This window comes from Neolamprologus brichardi, chromosome 19 (genome assembly GCF_056152115.1).
Source record: "Neolamprologus brichardi isolate AB-2024 chromosome 19, ASM5615211v1, whole genome shotgun sequence".
NCBI classification, from domain to species: Eukaryota; Metazoa; Chordata; class Actinopteri; order Cichliformes; family Cichlidae; genus Neolamprologus; species Neolamprologus brichardi.
Window position 1 is genome coordinate 10917104 of NC_142122.1, and position 22423 is coordinate 10939526.

The window sequence follows — 22423 nt, forward strand, 5'->3', positions numbered from 1 at the left end:
AAAATAAGAAACCAAGGGCAGAGATGAGATAGCTCAATATAATGAAGCTGGCTTTTATAGGCTGACAGCCACGTCAAGTCTCCCATATTAAATGACAAAAGACATCGTTTGTCATCGCCCTGCTTAATTACACATAGAGGTGTTGCTTTATCATTTCTCACTATACCCACCCATTTTGTTAGAGATAATCATGTCAAAGGTTAACAGAAATCAGTTGTGCACGTCAGGAGGAAACGGTCGACCAACATCCCCCTGTGCTGAAGTCGGATTTTTGTTAACCTCAGATAGTCACTGTACCGTGTCCTCCATATCTGTGAATCCAAATGAGCCTAAAGCCCCTATAGTAGGTCACTTAGCTCCGCCCCTAGTGTGTGCATTAACCACCATGGATGAACCAAACAAGGTTAGTTGTAATGATACGTCATAACTAAAGAGACAGCACTGAAATGTCCCTTTAGGCATTCTCCTTGGGATATATTTTGTCTATGGTGTTTGCTGCAGGTGTTATGGGCAGGAATAAAACAATGGCACATTTGTGTCTTATAAATAAATCCATGTGCTTGCCTCTTTAAGGTTGCATAAAGGTCACATCTAAAGGGAACGATTGCTACAGACAATTAGACCATTGTATGCAGGATGAATCATCAAAATGACTAATGGCACATTCACAAGGAGAAAGGGGCTCGGGGGCTATGTTAAGTGAATAGTTCTTATGATATTACTTTTTTTAACCTCATTCATCTCTCCAGAGTATGCTAACTACACCACTTTAGCCCTGAAAAAGTCCTTGTTTATTTAATAGCTTCTCACAGTGAGCACAGCGACAGCTTCTAATACTGCTGAACTTCCACCATTTACATCTACCATTTAGGATTTGGCTGCACCACAATTTCTTTCCTCTGATAATGACATTATTTGTAGTAGGTGTTAAGTCTAATTGTTGAATGTTGTCATTGGGCTTCTTAAATTTGTAAACTCTGAGTTCAATCTATAGGATCAAGACATTCCTTTGATCCTGACCACCTCTCCAGCCACTCTGTGCTGGGTGAGGTTTTATTGTAGATATATCCTATCTGACAGATCGGTTTCTTCTGTTGTAAACTTCCTGCTTTTATGACCCTTTTGGTCAGCAGGAGGTCACACACACACACACACACACACACATTCTCACATGACACACACACACGTTCTTGCACATGCATATACGTGCTTACACATACACACACATAGTGCCTTGTCTTAGAACCATTGGGGGGTTTTACAGAGGGAGGTGCTTGCGTTGTGATGTGTATTGTGACAGTTTGTCAATAAATAGCTGCGAGGGAAGCTGCTCTTGGAAGGATTTTGGGCATGAGACAGGTTAGTAGCGTGAGCTCCAAGAGCTGGTTCTTGACCAAAAACTTCCCTCGTTAGCGAGTGAAAAACCGGTTGAAGATGTTCTGTTATGTCTTGTTTTCTTCATGATGAATAAGTCTCTAAACTAGCGGGGCTTGTGGAAACACAGACCCAACAGTCTGCACAATTATGGCTAAAATGAATAAAATATATCTATTATTTTGATCAATATTGAGATCACAATCATTTGATTGAATAATGATTGTATAATGTACAGTAAAGTATGACTGAACTAAAAGTCAAGGTTACAAAATCAGCACAGTATCACAAAAGATGTTGAGATTACATAATAGAAAGTGACGACAGTTGAAGACCTTTTAATGCTAAATGGATTCCAAGGACAATTCCAGGATGAGGGGCTCAAGATCGTGGCTCAAGAGTTGGGAGTTCGCCTTGTAATCGGAAGGTTGCCAGTCTCAGTCGTTGTGTCCTTGGGCAAGACACTTCACCTACCGCCTACTGGTGTTGGCCAGAAGGGCCGATGGTGCGATATGGCAGCCTCGCTTCTGTCAGTCTGCCCCAGGGCAGCTGTGGCTACAACTGTACCTTGCCTCCACCAGTGTGTGAATGTGAGAGTGAATGGGTGGATGACTGGACGTGTAAAGCGCTTTGGGGTCCCTAGGCGGGACTAGTATAAGCGCTATACAAATACAGGCCATTTACCATTTTACCATTTACCATTTTAGTGGGAATCATTATTGCACTGTCGTGTAAACAAAAAACTGCTTTTACATCTGTAGAAATCTTTCCATCAAAATAAAATATACATTTTAATAAAATGCACAACATTAAATCAACAGACCACTGCTTTCACCTATAGATTGAGCTGCCGCTCTATAAATTAATCTTTGCAAACAAATAAGGGTGTTTGTTCACCTGGCCTAAACGCATCTGCTAAAAGCAAAATATAAAATCTTTCACTCCATTCATTGCACCTGCATGATGGTCGTGACGTAAACATGTAGCAAATTACTGGAGAGGTGTGAGATCCCTCTCCATTTCCCATGCAACGTTTTGCATATAGAGGTTTTGCTACTTTGAAAAAAGAACTAAATTGTAAAAGAAATTGAAAAAGATCTGTCAAGGTTTATTTGGAGGGATAAGAAACTCAGATTAAGTATGAAAACGTTACAGCTGCCCAAAGATAAAGGGGGTCTTGCCTTTCCTAACATTTTGCTGTATAACTGGTTATGTCATAGTAGAGTTATACATGAATGGATTCGCGCATATCTAAAAGAGACAGAGAATCCCCCTGAAGCCTGGACATGTTCGCCATTTAATCTCCTAAGTGAACTAGTGAGTAAATATATTAAAAAACATAACAAAGTAATGATTGATACTTACTTAAAAACATGGCGTGACATGAATAACTAATCCTATACTGAGTTATGTAACACCTTTTATAAATAATTGGCACTTTACACCGGGAATGAAAAGTGTAATATTTCAGAGATTCAAATATATGCTACTATGTAAATTATTGTTTTTGGCAAGAAAATGTATTCTTTTCAATTGGATTAATAAAAAACCACCAACAATAACTCAGTGGTATAAAGAAATCTTTAGAGTTTTACCAATGGAAAGACTGAGTGCAAAATTAAGTGGCAATGATGATATTTTTTTTGGATATATGGCGCCCGCTATTGGATTACTTACCTGATGATCTGAAGAAAAGAAAAAAAAAGAAAAAGAAAAATCAACTGATCGGAGGGAAACCCTATCCTTTGTCGTGAAATTTGTCTGCGTTATTCACCGTCTTTAGAGGACGCATATCTTTGCCCAAATGGAATGGGATTGCATTGGAGATTTCAGTAAGCCTTTGTGAGCTGCATGAATATCCTGACATGCTGTACAGGCTCACTTTTATGGATGTCTGAGTTGACGTTGAATGATTCACGTTAGCAAGCGTTGCATTGTTTTTCTTGGCCCTCATGCATTAATTATACTGTAGTGTATGCTGTATTCTCGAGGGATTTAATAAGTTGTGTTGCTTTGCAGTGCAGACACACCTCGACAGCACTCTTTGCATATGGTCTGTTTCTGGTTAACATCACTTGCCCCAAGCAGCAGATGGTGACCTGCTTTGAGGGAGATGTTTTTCACTTTCTTACATTAAAATTTTGTTGTATATCTTTTAACATAGCATTACTCATCGAGTTTACCCCAGGAAACTTCAAGCTGCATCATCATCGTCATAGCTACAAGCAGCCCAGGCAATGAGCAACCAATTCCCTCTAATCAAATCTAATTCAAAGTGTGCTTTACACTTTATCCCTGGTGTTCCATCTTGCTTGATTTGCTTTTGCTTTGCATTCTACTGGTGAAGCATGCATTTTTAGTATCACTCAGTCACATTTATTTAATCAAGATTAAAATTCGATTAATTGTGTAGCGTTAATCTGTAGTCACTGGGGCTCTAGGCTCATAAATAAAATGCTAGTTTCTTTACAACATCACACATTTTACAAAAGCACCATATATGCGGCTTTACTTTTTCCTACAGAGATTTGACCTTGAAACCAGGAGGAGTAATCTGCATTCCTTCCTGTGTTTGAATGAGTAATCAAGGAACCTTTAAAAATATGACTGCTTGCAATTACCCAAAGGAAAGACTAACATGACAAAAATACTGTAGAGACAAATACTGTAGTTTGAAATCTGCATTTGATAGCTGCAGTGCTGTAGTTTATCTTTTCTGGTTTGCTCTCTGATGAAAACCATAGTGTAAAGGATATATAATTATAACACAGCTGTTAGTGCCACAAGCAGCTGGTGGTCAAGGTCACTGGTTAGAATCCCACAGTATTTTAGACTGGAAAGTGAATGCACACTTCTTGACCCTTGTGATGTGGTTGGGCTGTGCAGCTCTCTGTGTATAAATGTGTGTCAGCTGTGCTTTGCTGTAAAGGAACCTGCAGTCTCAGCATGCTCTGCAAATCATCCCTGGATAAATAATGGCTTAAATATAGATATCGCAATTGTAGCTGTAGAAAAATGTCAACATCTATCTTGAATTAGCGCTATAGCAGGCACTGCAAGTAATCCCCTCTCGAAAGTTATTCATTAGAACAACATTAGCACAGTTTACTCACAGTTTATTGGCAGGCTGAGCTAATGACAGGCACAGATGCACAACATTTATGTGGCTATGTGCCTTATGTCTGCCCATGTGGCAGGATAGGAAAGCCGGTAAAGGAGAGCTCTGATTTCAAAGGAAATGCCAGTTTAATACAAGCTGGGTTGATCCCACTTGTTCAAATGTTCAGCTGTTGGACTGGCCAAATTTATGTCTAAGAAAAAACACATTTTTACACAAATTGTTACCCATACTTCCCATTTTTTAGACTAACTTACTGAATTAAACTTTTCAATGTGATATTTAGTTGTGGGCTTATTATACAATGACAGATCATTAATGTCATTTAAGCCTGCTTAATTTAAGTTTTACCAGACAATGTAAAGGGTCTTAGATACGTTTAGTTAAACTGTCAGTTTGTCACCTCTGTGTCTGTCTGATTGTCTTTTTTTTCCTCCATCAGACTTTGTAAATGGGTTTCTGTGCTCCCCAATCTCAGACCTCACTTAGGAGAGCATTGTATAACTGACAGAACTGATAGGAAAAACCTGTAATAATCTGCAATTTTGCTTTTGAGCTTCCTTCTCTGTATCAGGGCAACCATACTCTTTGAATTTTTATACGCATCGCCGTCCTTGTCCACAGTTTTCTAATATAGAGCTCATGTGTTTTAAAATTACTTTCTCTGAGTCATTGTCTCCAACTTAAAAATAAAGTTGACACTCAGAACAAATCACAACTCTTGAAGTCGTACCTCCGCGGGTAGGTGGGTGGGTCAGATACAAGGACCAGAAGATTGGTTTGGATAAGCAAGGACATTTCAGCACCGGATGCATTTCTTTCTAAATTACTTTGTATTCATTTAGTAAACAAAACAATTTTCTAAGCAAAGGCATTCAGGTGACTCATGTTTATGGTAAAATTATTATAGTATAGAGGTGTCCTCTTTGTTTTCTTTTTCCAAATAGCCTATTCTCCTTTGCTCATTCTGCTCTCGCTACCTCTGAAATTAATACTGCGTCTGAACATGTAGCACAAGTGGTGGTGTAAGGTCAAACAGCATACTCATTTAGTGTTGTGTAAATGTCTTGAGCCATACCCCTTCTTATTTTTAAAGTAGTCTTGAGCAATAGTTCTTCAGATTTCTGAAAATTTTACTTTGGACATTGACTCTTTTTTCCCCACTTACTTTCAGTCTGGTCATTCTATCCAACAAGAAGAGTGGTTTTGTTTGTTGGCTTGTTTGTTAGACTTATTAAAACTAACGTATGAATCAATCAAGAATTAAAAACGCAATAACTCAAGGGTTGAACTAATGTTGTGTCTCCTAAACGGTTGATTCAGTTCATCTCAATGTAGCATTTTTAGTGGGAGAAACGTTTCGTCACTCATCCAAGTGACTTCTTCAGTCTCAGCAGACTGCAGGTTTCCCCAACCTTATAAACAGTGCATTTGCACAAAAACTGAAACCCATTCAGTGGGCTGGTTTTAGTTATTGTGCACTGAAACCAGCCCACTGAATGGGCTGAATGAGACTGAAGAAGTCTCTTGGATGAGTGATGAAATGTTTCTCCCACTGAAAACGCTACGTCCAGGTGAACAGAATCAACCTTTTGGGATTTACTTACCTGGATGATTGACCATGCATCAAGACATCAATGATAACCAGTGTAGGGACTAACGCGTTATTAAGTAACGCGTTACAGTAACTACATTATTATTGTGGTAACGAGCACGGTAACTAGTTATTATGCCAAAATCAGGAACGCGTTAATTGTTACTGGGATTTAGATAGGGTCGTTATTGACTTACCTCGGAAATTGGAACACAGGCCTGGGAATGATGTCACATTCGAGTAAACAGCGTTCTGGTTAGCCTCGTCAGAGAAATCGAGATTCCAATATGGCAATGCCTTCGAAAGCGGTTGTTTTGCTAGCCCTCTACAAAAAGAAATTACTACTAAACACATATGCAGCCATAGCTGGACTCCGTGGGCCGATGGTGATTTGTTGTTTTGATGGGCCGATGTTTTTTCTTTTTTTCCGTAAAGGTATAAACAGTGAAAGGTAGTGGATTGGCCAGATGCTGGCAGATGTGTAAAAAATAACTCAATTGTTTGGTGGTGGCTATCGCGGAGCTTCCACAGATTCAGTACACTCTAAAAACTGACATTTACTTAAAATTTTTGAGGCAACACTTTTACACTTAAAAATATTGAGTAGATTGGAAACCAGTCAAATCTGTTCAATATACTTGATCAATTGAATCACTAAAGCTTAAACATATTAAGTTGAAATTAATAATTGTAGGTGTTACACAAACATGAAAATCTGAGTAAATAACTCTGACATGCTTGGTCAATGTAACTGAAATATAGATGGTCAGTTAATCCAAAACTTTGTTCCATTTTCTTAATATTGTAAACTGAATGTAATCAAAATTGTACTTAATATTAAATATGGTAAATGGTCTGTATTTGTATAGCGCTTTACTTAGTCCCTATGGACCCCAAAGCGCTTTACACTACATTCAGTCATCCTGAATGTGTGTGCATCATTCAGTCATTCACACACACGTTGGTGATGGCAAGCTACATTGCAGCCACAGCTGCCCTGGGGTGCACTGACAGAGGCGAGGCTGCCGGACACTGGTGCCACCGGGCCCTCTGACCACCACCAGTAGGCAACCAGTAGGCAACCGAGACTGTCAGCGCCGGGGCTCGAAATGGTCTTCGAAATGGAAGGGTGGCTCTCAAGAAGTAATTCTTAAGGAAAGAGAAATGAGTGTCAACAGGTCTAATGGAGTGATACATCCAAATTTGAAATTTTTGGCTAGAAGAGAGTGTGAGTGTCTACAGCCATCTGTTAAACACAGGCTCTGTCATGGTTCGGGGTTGCATTTCACCCATTGGTGTTTGGGATCTTGTCAAAGTTGATGAAATTATAAATGCAGAAATGTACCGTCAGATTTGAATTGAAAATGTAAGACCATCTGGAAGGCATCTGACTCCTAGTGGTTTCAATTATGAGTATGACAATGATCACAAACACTGTGTGTCTGTGAAAAGTAAACATACCTAGATAGAAAAACACACAATGGAACACTATTAGTCATGGATTGGCCTCCTCAGGGCCTGGACCTCAAGGTTAATGAAGCAGTGAGGGATCCAACTAAGACTTTTATAATGTCCCTCAAGAATCCTGGGGAAATATTCCTAAAGACTACTTAAAGAAATTATTAGAAAGCTTGCCTAAGAGAGTTCAAGCTTTGCCAAAGAAAACAGGAGGTCATGCCAAATACTGACTTTCAAGCTTGCTAGAATTGTGCAAACTCTGTTTTTGCCTTAGTATATCTCCATTTATGTTTGCAAATCATTCACTGAATCGCTGCAGCTATTTCCCATATTCCTGACAAAATATAAAGAAATGTGGCTCAAGACTTTTGCACAGTACCCGTATGTGCCCCAAATCAACTCACCCCAAATGATCCCTTAATCGACTGGAACTCAGAGTCATATTAGAGAGGCACTTCTGGTGCGAGCAGGGTGCCATTTGTCATACACATTACTCCAGATTTATACTTGAGGCTAATAGTCTTTTTGTTCACTTCTTCCTTTGTCACACTTGCTCCCAAATTTTTCCCTCTTCTCTAATTAGCCCCTTTATGCTTGCTCTTGCACTTGAAATCTTTCACTCTCTTCTGTGCATATTCATCCCCACACTCTGTCTGCCACTGCCTCTCCATCTCTCCGTCATCTCTCTCTTATAGAGATGGATGAAAGGGGATATCAGGGAGCCTGGGTGGAGAGCTCAGCTGATAGGCTGAATCAAGGCAGGTCATTTACTCACCACAAGCCCATCCATCCTGAAACCCACACATACCCACTTAAAAACACGCGCACATACCTTTACTCACCTCATACTTTCCCACAAACACATTGCGTCTAAATGACTTCCATCTCTCTAGGTGTATTATTTCACTCCTAGGAAGCCTGGCCAGAGTTTAAATATTCAAGCTGACTGGAGCAAAGGGATCTTTTCCATCAGGAATTTGTTCTTTCACACATCTTGAGCATGCACATTCACCCAAACGAAAATGCACACACGCTCTAAGACTAAGAAATATCACACATAGTCAGGCACGCACCCCGTGCTCAAAGCTCTAGACATCTCATTACTGGCATGGTGTGCTTTCATCGCTGGGGTATTGTGAATGAATGTGTCCCTCCTGAAGTTTTTGCTGTTTGCAGCTCTGTTCCCCGTGGGCTGACTGTTAATGACATCGTGCCATTCTGCATCTGTACTTGGGAAACTGTTAGTATCATACTCCTGGTAACGAGATAATATTTCCATCTCACAAGTCCAGCTGCCTGCTGGTCAAATTACAGCCAAGCGAGAGGCTATTTTCTGCCCTGCGCCACTGCATCTAAAACAGCTTAGTTTACCCCCAACGTGATGGCATGATTACTCCAAATGCTTGACGCCACCTCCGGCAGGTTAGCAAATCAGTGAGCGAGGAAGATAAAACTGGACAGCAAGAAGTGAGAGAGTCATGATCTTGGAAATCATGGTGATGGGAAGCCAGTGAAAGGTGTTCATGAAAGAGCAGGCGCACGCTGCCGCTCCTTCCTTTTGGTTATTGACAGATGTGCGGCGTAATCAGAATACAGCATGTATCCGCTACTGTAGGGCAGATGGATGAGGCAGGGGGAAAAATGCGATTACAGTAGCAATCATAACTCAGATTAGCCTTCCTCTGTACCTCTCTCCACTGTTCAACACGGGAATCAATCACCATCACATTCACTACGCTGCCTCATATCACACACAGGGCCGCACCAAAAGGACAAATATTATTCTCTCTGGTAGAGAAAACAACATTGTCTATAGAGCAAGGACAACAATCGCTCTCTTTAATAAATAACGGCAGCTATTATGATCATAAATAGTGAGGGGGCCAGAGGCTGTTTGTAGGGGGGAGGATGATACATGAATCCATTCAGCATATTTCTGCTGTGGGCTTGTAACTCTGCAACTGAGGGGATCAAAGGATCTCCTGACAAAAGAGGCGCAGATGCAGCGTGCTGAGATGACAGCCTTCACCAATGCTAGAAGTGCACTCAGCACTAACATTGGCTGACTAGAGACCTGACTAACCAGTCCAGAACAGCACATTTAGTCCCCCCCTGCTGTTCCCTCTATCTGATTATTATTGATGACATCAGGACATTCGCAAGCCCATGGAGGCTCATTAAAACAGAAGTCAACTGATAATGAAAGTGAACACTCTACACTGGATTACTTAATTTACTCAACACGACTATCACAGAAGAATTTGCATGCTTTGATATGTGCTTGCTTTTTAGCTATTCCCCCTGGATCGCCATTTGATTAAACTGTGGAATCATGTAGCAAAAACTTCATGAGTAAAGCCCAAAGCACTTGGCTGGTTTGAGTATGTGATCAGTCTGTCTGGATTTGTGTGTCATAATGTGCTTGTGTGTGCGTCGTATCCTCCTGGTCCTTTCTGTTCTACAGTAGCTCGCAAGGCTTCAGGGAATGGGGGGAAAAAAAACGCTGATGTGCTCTGTGTCTTGATCATTCAAATTAAATTGAAACCACGCTGAGAACAATATTCCATCAAATGGTTTGTAAATTATAGACATTCACATTTATCACGCAAATACTCTTGCAGACACCCTCACACCCAGACAAATAGTTAGCATACCTGTACACGTATACACGTTTTAACTCACACAAACACTTCCACGCTGCTACAGTTGGTTTGACACCAACACGCACAATGAACGAAACCCCTTTTATTTCAGTTCTCTCTCTCCCCCACGCAGAACAATTCATATAAACAGAGAGCCTGGAGATAAAGAGAAGACATGGCCTGTCGAGGCTTTTATGGCTTTTCCTACAATCGCTCAGGACTACAGTGGTATTTTTATGATGTTGCAGTACAGCCCCCAATTCTCCTAACACGCCACACCACCAAGGAAACTAACAAGGCCCTTATGTTTAATGGGCTCAACACGCTCATACCTCCAGCGGTCTTCAAATCGTCATAGCTACGAACTGCCCAAGCAATGAGCAACCATTTCCCTCTAATCAAACCTAATTCAAAGTGTGCTTTACACTTTATGCCTGCTGTTTCATCCTGCTCCCCCAAGGGCCACAGTCTCTTGTATACTTTTCCGCTCGATCACCGTATTGAAGATGGTGGGTGGAATTGGATGGAGTCAGGGTTTTGCATATATAATTCAGTGGTGACAATCAGAAAGACATAGCACTGTCTCCATCAACAGTTAACTGTGAAACAAGATTTAGCCATCCTTTAGTCTGTGGCCAGTCCCGTGGTGGAGCCTAATAGTGTGTATCTTACTGCTTATCACTGTTTCTCTCAGCCAACAGGCTGTTATGCTTAGATAACCATAGTCATTTGCTGTGTTAAGTGGCTGATTGCTTCACAGTCGTGTTTTGCGCGCATGTGTGAGTGTGTGCCATGCTTTCATGCATGTGTGAGCACGTAAATGTAATTTGCTCGCCTGCGTGTGTATTGCAGTTAGGTGTGCGCACATTGCCACTTTTGCCTCAGCTGCATATGCTTGTGTAGCAGTGCCAGCTTCTTTCCAACACCAAGCTTAGCTCCAGTCCCCGGCAGCATGGCTGAGTAAGATTAAAGTCACCCATATTACACTTACCGCCAGGAGACGTAAGGAAATTAGGAGAAAATTAAACAATGCCATTTGCATACAATTACTCAACAGCAAAGCAAACAGCCCAGTTAGCCCCTGTCTGGTCAACTAAAAAGTGCGGCTGTCAGTGTTGCTTTATGCAAACAGCTTTGACTGGCCTTATTCAGTCATGGATGTTATTTGGACTGTGAGGGTAAAAAATTGCACAAATTCAACAGCTTTTTTATTCATTATGTATGATTAATGTAAGTGTATGATGTTCAGTGCCCATGTTTTCATTCGCCAGTTGTGCACTGAGGGTTAAATCGCTCCGCTTAAGTTGGATTTAGATTATTTTATGTGTGCGTGTAAACCTGCATTTGCTGACATTTTAGTCTGACATTCAGCTTTCAATCCTCAGTTTTCATCTCAGGTGTTTGAAATACAAGGCTGGCATCCTGCAGAGAAAATATTTCTCTGTCTTCCTCAAGACACGCATGCACTCTACCATCACTATCTCTCGTGTTCCTTTGTGTTGCAGACACATTCAGATGCAAACTATCGCCTTTTACCTCCTTTCACAAACACGGATATTAAACCACATATCAATTTCTCTTCCCGCTTTCATCTCAAACATATATTCCCATCTACATCTGAATTTCTCTTCCTCTGTCTCTCTTCCTATCTCTCATTCCATCCTCCCAACGTACGGGCAACTCGCCTGGTGACAGTCCGTGTAAAATATTAATGTGTTCAGTGAAGTGTTGTTGTCTGGAGTGCTGCCCTGACCATGAGCTTTGTTCCTGGACAGAGGAAAAAGCGAAGCAGCCATTCAGACTCAGGCAGAGGTCCATGCAGCTGGATGTAGCAGCGAGGACAAACTCCAAGCAGGGCCTCACTCTATCCACCACTGCTTAGCTCAATGCAAATGAGTCATGACCGCAATGTTAAACCCAACTAGAGCTAGAGTGTGCTTTTGCAATAAATCAAGCTGCAGCAAGGTAAAGTGATCCGTTGCCTGAAGCAGTGACGGAAGGCCAAGCAGAGACATCTGGTTTTTAAGTGCTTCAGCTTGGGCCTTTTTGCCTCCTTCAACAAACCAAATTCTCAAATACAAACACAGAAAATGCACTTGCTCCCATGTCCCACCCCTTTGCTTTTCCTTCCAACTTACTTTTAATAAGCTTTGAAACTGCAGGTGCTGCTGTTTTTTCGGTGCTCATTTTTTTTATTTCTTTTTTTGTTCAGGGAAATCTTTTTTCCTCCCCCATTTTTGGCTCTCGAAAGTCTACAACTGAGTGCACGCCTTTGAGTCTCCCAGCTTTTCTTATGGAGACCTAAATAAGGAATGAGCTAACTAACTGAGAGCTGCTACCTCCTGTTCTGATTCAACGCACTCCTGTCGGTTTGCTTACTCCACATTGCCCAAAGATACTTTTGGGTTTATGCTCACACCTTGGTGTGTTTGCACTGTATCTGTGTCTGCTTGTTTTTTGCCTACTGCGTGTGCGCCTCTCTGTTGCCTGGGAGTGTTAGGTTTGCAGTTTGTTTGAAGACCTGAAAATCATTGGCTAACAGCACACTGGAACTGTTAAGTAGAAGCAAAGGTTTAGTTCAAGGATCCTAATTTGCAGATGTGTGAAAGGGGCTATGGATTTTATATTTCATTGGAATAATGCTGACACTCTTTTAGCTTTGCTTATCTTGCATCCTTAGTTCTGAGTCTTTCTAACCTCATGCTTGTGGATAGAGCTTTTACCTGAGAATAGAAGAAGATAAGAGCATACGCACAAAAGCACACACACATACACACACTGGAGGTCCTTACAGGTGAAAACCTATCGCTGCTTAGCGAATCCATTACAGTTCTAACCGAGCCTGAAAAAGTCCTGTGTACTTTACAAAAAGATAAACCTGGGTCTGGACCTGAGTCGCACAGAGGGGCTCAGAACTACAGCTAGAAAGATCAGGACTGTTTGTCTGTAGCTGGTCCCTGCACTCCAAAGCAAATTCCACAAAATAGCACAGAAGGGAATCTGTGTTTCGGAAGAAGCCTGCCAACACACGTTAAACTTCCTAGTTCCAGACAGCACAGCCACTTTTAATCTTGACATCATAGCAAAATATGCCACATGTATTCCTCTAGATAATGACTCAGGTGTCCTCAGGTCCGCTAAATTCAAAGTCTGGTACGCAAAATAATAAAATCAGACTCAACCCGAGGCAAGAACACCAGGATGTCAAAAACAACACAGATTCATGCAGACAGCTCGAAGTGAAGACTGTTGTAAGCATTCACAAGCCAGAATGCAAACATATACACATGCATACATTAAATCTGGTGTGTCACTGGGATAAACACTGATGTTTCCAGCTTATTTTGAAGACACGCTGGATTAAGCTGGAGCGATGGCTGACTGGCAGAGCTTTCATTGTTCTGGATACATTGCAATACTTAAAAATGCTATATATAGGGTTTTTCAGCTTTATTTTTGAGAATGAGTGGCAAATGCCTCCTTTTTATAATCCAAAAAAGAACACAGTGTGCATGTGTGTTTAATAGAAAAGCATAATGACGAATAAAAGGCTGACTGGCAGTAAGCTGTTAGAAGCTTACTATGAGTTGGCATCAGCAGCTAGGTCATTGAATCATTTTATCTTACACTGCAACACTGTGACATAAGCAGGAAGATATGAGATTCAAAAGTTTGAATTATGCAGCAAGGTGTGTTTGATGTATTTGCTTTGCCAGTGCAGTGGCTTGCCAACTTACCTTACTAAGAGTTGTTTTTGAAGAATTTTGTTTGCTTGAGTCCTTAAGGCTGGCAATCGTAATTACGTTTTATTTTTAATTAAGGTTTTGGCTTCCAAAATTTCTGAAAACAAGATAATTGAGGTTAGAAAAATGTGCTACATTCTGCTTCACAATGATGCTCTCATTCCTGCGTTGTAAATCCAGCGCAACTGTTTCGTTTACAACACTGGAAAAAGCCAAAGTTTAGTAGCTACCACACTCTGTTTAGATGCGTTTAGTGCTGCCCATGTTTATTTTTATCTCATTTTTTTGCCAATTTGCAAAAGACCGTGGAAATGAGCATTGTTATCTACTCCAGTGAAGTGTAACCGCACTTTTAAAATTTTAGTTCTCTCCACAATTATCACTAAGAGCAGTGTCTCTGTGTGTGTTCTCCAGCGAGTCATTGCTACCCCTGACCCTTGAACACAGGCTCAGGGAGAGATCTCTCCTCGGGATTGGCTATATTAAAACTGCATTACAGAAGAATTTCTTGATCTTATTGCAAAAGTAGAAAAGGGGTTGGTGAGATAAAATGGTGTTATATCAGGCTGGAGTATTTTCAGCATACAAAGCTGAAGGTGTCTGTTTGTTGGTGATCCTTCTTTTTTGATGTTGTTTCATGTTACATTACATCACCTTTGCACCAATACGCACATCAAAAACATGTCTCTTTTACTCTAATACCACAATTGTGATGAAACATTCAAATGCAGACAAGAAAGGATTATATTAATAACCAGAATGAGCCTTACTGATGTGCTTTTTCTTTTCTTTTTTTTTAAGAACTTTCTCACTGGGTCCACTTGTGTGGATCACACATTCGACTGCCTACAAAACATTTTCAGAAGTCTTCCCTCTCAAGCCAAAACAGCAGAGTGCTTCCTTATCTTATGGGCTGGAACTCACGTCCTCTCGAAATGGCTCATATCACCTTATCTCTCCAGAATCACATCACAGCCCTATGTCTGCCTCTTCCGAGTTCTCTAATTTGCTTTCTCTTCTAACACCAGCAACTACAAACACAACTTCTTTAACGCCTTGCTGAGCTTTTGCTATTATTCTCACATCCTCACCCTTGCAGTAGCTCTGCTGTCGTGCTCCCTGTAAATTGATCTTGAGCGCAGGCTAAATGCCTTAAATGTAATTGAAATTGTAAAAGAATCTCTTTAAAAGTCAAACAAGCTATCTATGATTGTGCTAGGAAAAAAAAAATAATGCTGGTACAAAACAGCTGACGCAGCAGTGAGATATCCCGCAGATGAACATTATCACAATTAATCTGACAGTGATAAATGCAGCAACAATTCGTCTCTCGTTTTCTAACAAGCTATGTAGACAAGGAACATAATTTACAGCTTTTTCTCCATTATGCAGACTCAGTGTGTTCAGATTTTTGTAGCCTCTGACAATTTTTTCAGGACAGGAATCATAACATAACCATACATTTAGTCGAATATTAATATTTAAGTGCTAGCTTAGATAAATCGTACTCAGAGGAATTTAGGATGAGAGCAGATATAGATTTACATACTAATTCCTCCAGCTGCCTTGAGGCTCTCTGTTGATCTTCTATCGTCACATTTTCGGCATATGCATAATATTAGTTTTATTCCTATCAGAAATACACTGAATAAAACTTGCACCTGTAGGCACTACCTTCCCATCTCTATTAGTCTCTGTCATCCATTCCATCTCGCCAACAACCCCCACTTACCAGATACCCCCACATTTCTAGCTCCCCTGCGGAGTTCAAACGAGAAGACCTATCTTCAGTTGTCCCCTTGCACACACCTGGGCCTTTCCGGGAAGACAAACATACGGCATTAATTCATCCATGTCTCTCCAGACTTCAAATATTTTTTCTCTGACTCTCTTAAGAGACTCAAGGACTTTCAGCAGAGGGTCGCTCTGTTTACTCTGTACTCCTGGGTGGGATATTTCCACTTGAATAAATGTGTCTCAGTGTGGGTTACATCTGTGTTCAGATAGCTTATCTTCAGATATACAGGCATGTGTGTGTTTTCCACAAGTGTTGCTGGACATAAGCTCATAGATTAATAGTATACAAATTCAATTAGGTAACTCCAGTGTGTGTTTTATTTTATACTGCACAGACGTCTTTCTGGATATATGTTACAAAGATCCTGAAAATGTGTATGCATTTGTGCCAGAGGATGTTCTTCTATTCATTTGGGTGGAGCCATTCAAAGCGAACTTCAGGTCATGTTAAGCTAAACTTTGAGCTCTTTATATAAAAGCAGTCTCCCCCCTTAACCTTGCCTGGAGCACTGATAGGATGAAAAATGGATAGAAACCCCAAAGGAAGGAAGGGGAAGGTCCATCTGTGAGCTGCATTCAAGGACAACAGTGTTATCCATTTTGGAACAGTATGAAACAAGCTAGTGTTTTCAGTGGGGTTTGGAAATGTGGGCTTCTGGATGAACTGTGGATGCTACTGTTGTCTTGCCAAGCCAACTGTGATGTTGCAGATTAGATGCGAATCATTGACTCCTTGTTTGTATCAGTGCGACTCTTCTCATTCAGAGTGAGAGATAATGAACAAATGTGACTGATTGTTTCTAATCTGTGTTGCTGTAAATTACTGCCGCATCAGGAATTGTTTTGCAGAGCTCTGGTGCATACAAAAGCTACGTTTAATGTGATTTTATGTTATTCAGCCCTGAGGTGTTTAGTTTTGGTGATATCTATTAATCTCTGGTCTGATCTTGCTTTTTTATTTCCTCTCTTATCTTCTTTCTCTTTTTGTTATTTATTCTGTTTTTATATTTTTGTATTTTTTTTCTCCTAACTCTTTCACTGATCTCCTTTTTTCTTTTGGTTCTTTCAACTCTTCTTATTTACTCCTATCCTCTGTCACAGAACCGATTTCACCTGCAGATGTCAGCCCGTGTGCCTCCATCAACCCTGGGAAGTTTGCTCCTTGCAGTTTTGCAGGGGGGAGATGGTGGGGATAGGGATAGAGGAAGCCGGGGGGACAGCTGGGGAGGAGCAGCTGTGATCTGCCCAGGCTGGGACGAAGGCGGTGATGGCTTACTGACCCACCTTCAGAAGTACAGTGGTTCAACCTGGCATTTGTGGGACATAATCAACCTTACTCGCATCACAGGGAGCAGAGATAGAAGAGGGGGGAGCAGTGAGGAGAGAAGGGAGGAGCAGATGGAAGAAGAGGCTTTGAAGATCATCTCCACCCGTTTCCTGCGCTCCCCCTCACCTGTTTCATCTGTTCTCCTCCTGGGATCCGACCCCGAGTGTCTATCCTCCGTCCTTCGGGCTGCTCAGCGCCTCGCACCATCACTACCAGCACTGCAGTGGATCATGGGATATCCCTTGTCTCCAGATTCGCTGCACACTTTAGGAGGTCCTCTTGGACTGTTAGCCTATGGGGAGGTCGGCCGCAAGCCAATAAGCTTCTATATACGGGATGCTTTGCAGCTGATTGGCCGGGCAGTCACTGCAGCAACCATGGTGAGGCCAGATTTGGCACTCACTCAGAACATGGTAAATTGCTATGACAAACCAAACCGACATGAACAGCCCTCTTCTGGACAATATCTAGCCAGGTAAGAATGTACAGGATACACCAACTAATTAAAGGGTTACTTCACATAAAAATGGCTAAAATAATGTCTTTGTTCACCTCTAATAATAATATTTAGCTATATAGGGTTTTTTGTAACAAATTACTCTATTTGGCAGCTTTGATCTGACTAGTGAGTACACACGACAGCAAGTGTATTTTTTTTGGTATACAGACTGACAGTGCAGGAATTGGTAATTCTTATTAGTCCTATGCAGAGTAGTTTGTTGCTATAGGCACCCTTACAGATAACAGTCGGGGGTATGTGTTGATTTGATGATGCTGATGCTGATGCTGGCTATAAGCTTTCACTTTTACTTTTATCTCAATTTGGTTGTTTAGCAAAGTCTAGAATTATTGCCTAGTGTTACTTGATCATCATTAAACCCCACTCTCTGTCAATGTTGATGCACTGAGATCAACTCCAGAGTTTTATGGTTTAGTTTAGAGATGATAGTAATACCTCCTCTAAAAATAAAATGTATTGTTTCAAATAGCATAAGACTAGCTTTATACTCTCTGCACTCTATACTTCCCTGCAGTTACAGGTTCACCTTAAATGACTCCTGGGTTTCTGATTTTTTGCACATAGTTTTACTATTTAAATCACCGAATGATTCATAGAAGACAGCGAAAAACTGCATTTAAAATTCGCTGGTCACATCACTAAATACATGCTAGGTCGTTAGCTTTCTGAGTGACATTTTGACATTTTTGTGAGGAGTTGCTGGCTCCACTTGTGGTACTGTATGCTCTGGTTGCTGCCCTTGTCTGTCCTTTGCACCATGGGGGTGGTAATTTCTGAATAGCACTGTCATACTGGAGGTGGGGAGGAGGTCTTTATGGCATACAGATTGGCAGCCTGACACCAGAGGGGTTTTGTGTGTTTCTGTTTGCTGTTGCTCCAACTCCTGCAGCTTTCAAAAAAAGGCTTCTGACAGCTTTCACGGGTCTGACAAGGTGTGGTCTACGATGATAACCACAGACACATGGGGGAAAAAAACACTGATTGAAATACACATTAAACCTTAAACATTTTCATTTGAAGCAGAAAAACGTAAATCCTCGCATTTGGACATGGAGTGCAAAAACCTATCACACTCGCATACTCTAGAAATCCTCTTGAGCAATATGTGGCTGATAGTGCATGATGCACTGAAGCCTGCTGCAATAAACTCACTGCAAAGTTAAATATTTTTTCTCTAACTGTTGACATGGATATACTTCAAAGGGTACAATGGATAAAACAGCATGCATCCAAGTCATGTGATACTGGTGAGGGAAGGATTTGTGGTAGGAGCTGAGTCCACAGCAAATATTGAGCCCACGTGGTGCCTGCCAGCTGAGAGTGATCATAGACAACAGCCACATAATCGCAAGCTGGATTCTCACAGCACTCTGTCTGCAAAGCAGTTTAGTTGAGCACTGGGATCTCAGAACCATGGGGCATGGAAGGCCACAGGCTTTTGTGGAAGTTGTGTTATTGAACATCCATTATTAGAGTTTGAAACAAGTTAATTAGGTTCAGAGTAGCGCCGCCACGATAGATTTTTCACTTCATGGTTATTGTGGCCAAAACAACTCACAATAATGATAATAGGGCAAACATTTTGATAAATTACTTGCCTAATCCACTACAAACAAATGCCGCTGATGAAAGCAGGGGCCAGTATGTATGCAAAGTTTGAATTTAAGAGCACCAAACTGTAGGGACTCGATCAAGCCAGCAACCATGCAGATGTTAGTGCAGTTCAACAGACCAGCTTTAAATGACTCCGGCGATGTGTGACAGAGAAGCTGCAGAGACAGAAAACATGCAACAGTGGTAGTCACTTTATTTTAGTCAGGCATGAAATGCACTGATAAGCTGAGGCTGTAGTGTAGTCCTACTTAGTGCAAGGCTGTTACTGAAATAGAAGAGACTGAAGAGGTAAACTGGAAAGAGAGTTTATAACCCTAACCGGCTTTTGATGGACCGTTTATGATATTATCATATGTATATTTTTAATATGTTGTAAAGTATTATGCAAAATTCCTTAGCCGCCTCTCATTTCTTGATATTTTGTTTCCAAGGAGCCAGACTTTAACTCATCAGTTTTTGTTAAGTGCAAAAGTTCTAAATGGCTGCTGAATGTCTTCAAGGTTTTTCACTCATTTTCACTCTTGAATCACTTATCGCTGGCCTATCAATTATTCATTCAGTTGAAGTTACAAAAAACTGGCAAAAATAGTACGGATTGACAGGTGTAAAATTACATTTTCACCATCAAGGTGATTTCCAAAGAGCTATTAGCTGGAAACTTGGCATATCCCTGCATAGTGGGCCCTTAAAAAAATTAGAATAAAATGGACAAATGGAGGATAAAAAAAGAAGTGGCAGGACTAAAAATATCCTTAAAATAGGAAGACATACAGCAAAGACCTGGCACAGGACCAGAGAGATGCATCTAGCCCTTCACATGATCCATCTACTGTTTATCAGAAACCTCATTAGAAATTGTCTGACTGGCTTTCAAGCAGCAATTTGTAAGGAATGAAAACGGGAAGAAAAGGCTGAGGTATGACAAATTATACAAGAACTGGACTGAAACAGTTCTTTAAGGAGTGATGAATATAAATGTGAAACTTTGGTTCAAATAATCATCAACATATACGTAAGAAGTCAGGAGAGTAGTGCAACTGTGAGTGTCTACGGCCATCTGTATAACACTCTGTCATGATTTGGGCCAGTGTTTTAGCCAGTGGTACAGGGTTTTTTTGGGCGGGTGGGGTTGATGGAATGAAATTGATGAATGCAAAAAAGTACAGTCAGATTTTGATCTATGTAATACCATCTGATTGGTAAATGGTAAATGGCCTGTATTTATATAGCGCTTTACTAGTCCCTAAGGACCCCAAAGCACTTTACATATCCAGTCATCCACACACGCATTGGTGATGGCAAGCTACATTGTAGCCACAGCCACCCTGGGGCGCACTGACAGAGGGGAGGCTGCCGGACACTGGCGCCACCGGGCCCTCTGACCACCACCCGTAGGCAACGGGTGAAGTGTCTTGCCCAAGGACACAACAAACGAGACTGTCCAAGCCGGGGCTCGAACCGGCAACCTTCCGATTGCAAGGCGAACTCCCAACTCTTGAGCCACGATCGCCCACATCGCTTCATCTTTCGGGATGGCTATTATCCCAAACACACTGCCAATGTAGTAAAAGGATACCAGCATATAAGAACACACAGACAAGCCTCCCAGGGTACTACAACATTATTTTCATCTTAATATCACACCAAACAATCACATCATGACTAGTAATGGCTATTTAGTAAATCTTTGATTTTCTATAAGTTGTGTTTTATATGTTATTGGTTTATTGGCTGAATTATGTTGTATTGTTTTTCTCTTCTTTTACGACTGTATGAATTTTAACACCATGGTTGTTAATCTTAAATTTGTATCAAGTCAAAATTTTACTTTGTGTGACACTTTAGTTTTTCCCCATGTGCCAAATGAATATCATTTCAAGCAACTCTCTATTACACTATATTTTAGAGACAATTAATGAAGCATTGTGCATGCTAAACTAAGACTGCAGCCAAGGTATATATTTTATCAGTTCCACTTAAGCCTATTTCTATGAAGCTATAAGTTTTGCTTTGTTTTTTTATTTAAAGAAGAAAAGAAAATAAGACAGTTTTAAATGACTCAAACTTCATCAGGACTCTAGGGAAAAATGCAATCTTTTTGTGGGCAACCAATTGGCACATGGTCTAGCCTATCAGAATAAACTATTTACAATAGAGTTCTCCACAAAATAGTCTCAGTGACCCTTGTTCATGGCCAGTGAAAGACTGATAAAAGGGGTTGTTCTATTGCACTATTCAAACTCATGCACTTGTTCTCCAGTGTACTCCCTGATTCTTATCCCTCGCCTCCAACAGCCAGACACGGCAGTTCTCCGGAGAGTCTTAACAAAGCTGGAGGAAGTGAGAGACTTCCACATGGAAAAGGCAATTAACAGCTCAATACCCTGGGGACAGAGTGAGGAAAGCAGGGAGGGAGGGAGGATGTCTTGAGATATTAGCAAGTAAAGAAGGTATGAAACGATGAGAGGTTACAAAAATAAAAGTTACAAAATTACTCTTTCAAAGCAATGAAGATAAAAATATGAGAAACTAGCCACTTTTGATGTTGTTCTTCCGAATGTCCAGAATCACAGAATCCCTAGGTGCTTATTCCCAAAAATACATTAGAGAGAAGGGAGAATGTGGTCAAAGAAAAACAGATAGATAAAAGAGAGGAAGTAGGATACAGCTAAAGAAGAATAAAAGTAAAAACAAAGGAAAGGAAAGACACACTTGTGTGGAAAAGGATGTGAGGGAGGAGAAAAAGGAGGAAAAAAGATAGCGGGTTGTTGTTATCAGAGTGAAATCTGCCAGTCAGTGCCATCTCACTCGACACAAGCTGCCACGCTGATTCCATCTCCCCCGAAGAGATTAAAACCAATGAAACAAGCAGGCCTTGTATCATTCCCGACAGACAGGCAGAAAAAGACGAAGGGAGTAAACTTTCCTCCAAACTGAAGGAGGTGGACTGACAAGAGATTGAGACGCATGCTTGGGACAGTCTTATAGAGTCATCATTTACCGACCACGCCACTGACATTTACTCTGAGTGCGTAAACCTGGGCCAGGTGTTAGGGAAGGAAGCCATCCCTCTCTGACATAGCTGGGTGACTTATCAACCTGCTGTGAAATCCAGAGTCATCCTTTAAATACAGCCTCTGGCCTGATGCTACAAAAACAATCCGCAGGACCCATAACTAAAAGGTGGTGCAGCTTTAAAGTGTGCAGAACATTTTTTTTTTACACCACTGCTCTTA

The 22423-nt window shown here is 41.0% G+C and overlaps 1 protein-coding gene across 1 annotated transcript in view; it reads left to right on the forward strand.

Moving 5' to 3' along the window:
• Positions 1-22423, forward strand: part of grin3ba (glutamate receptor, ionotropic, N-methyl-D-aspartate 3Ba) — an 83078-nt gene that overhangs the window by 27650 nt on the left and 33005 nt on the right. Inside the window, exon 2 of the mRNA XM_006798767.2 lies at positions 16828-17528. Coding sequence (XP_006798830.2) covers positions 16828-17528 — 701 coding nt within the window. The remainder of the gene's footprint in view (positions 1-16827; positions 17529-22423) is intronic.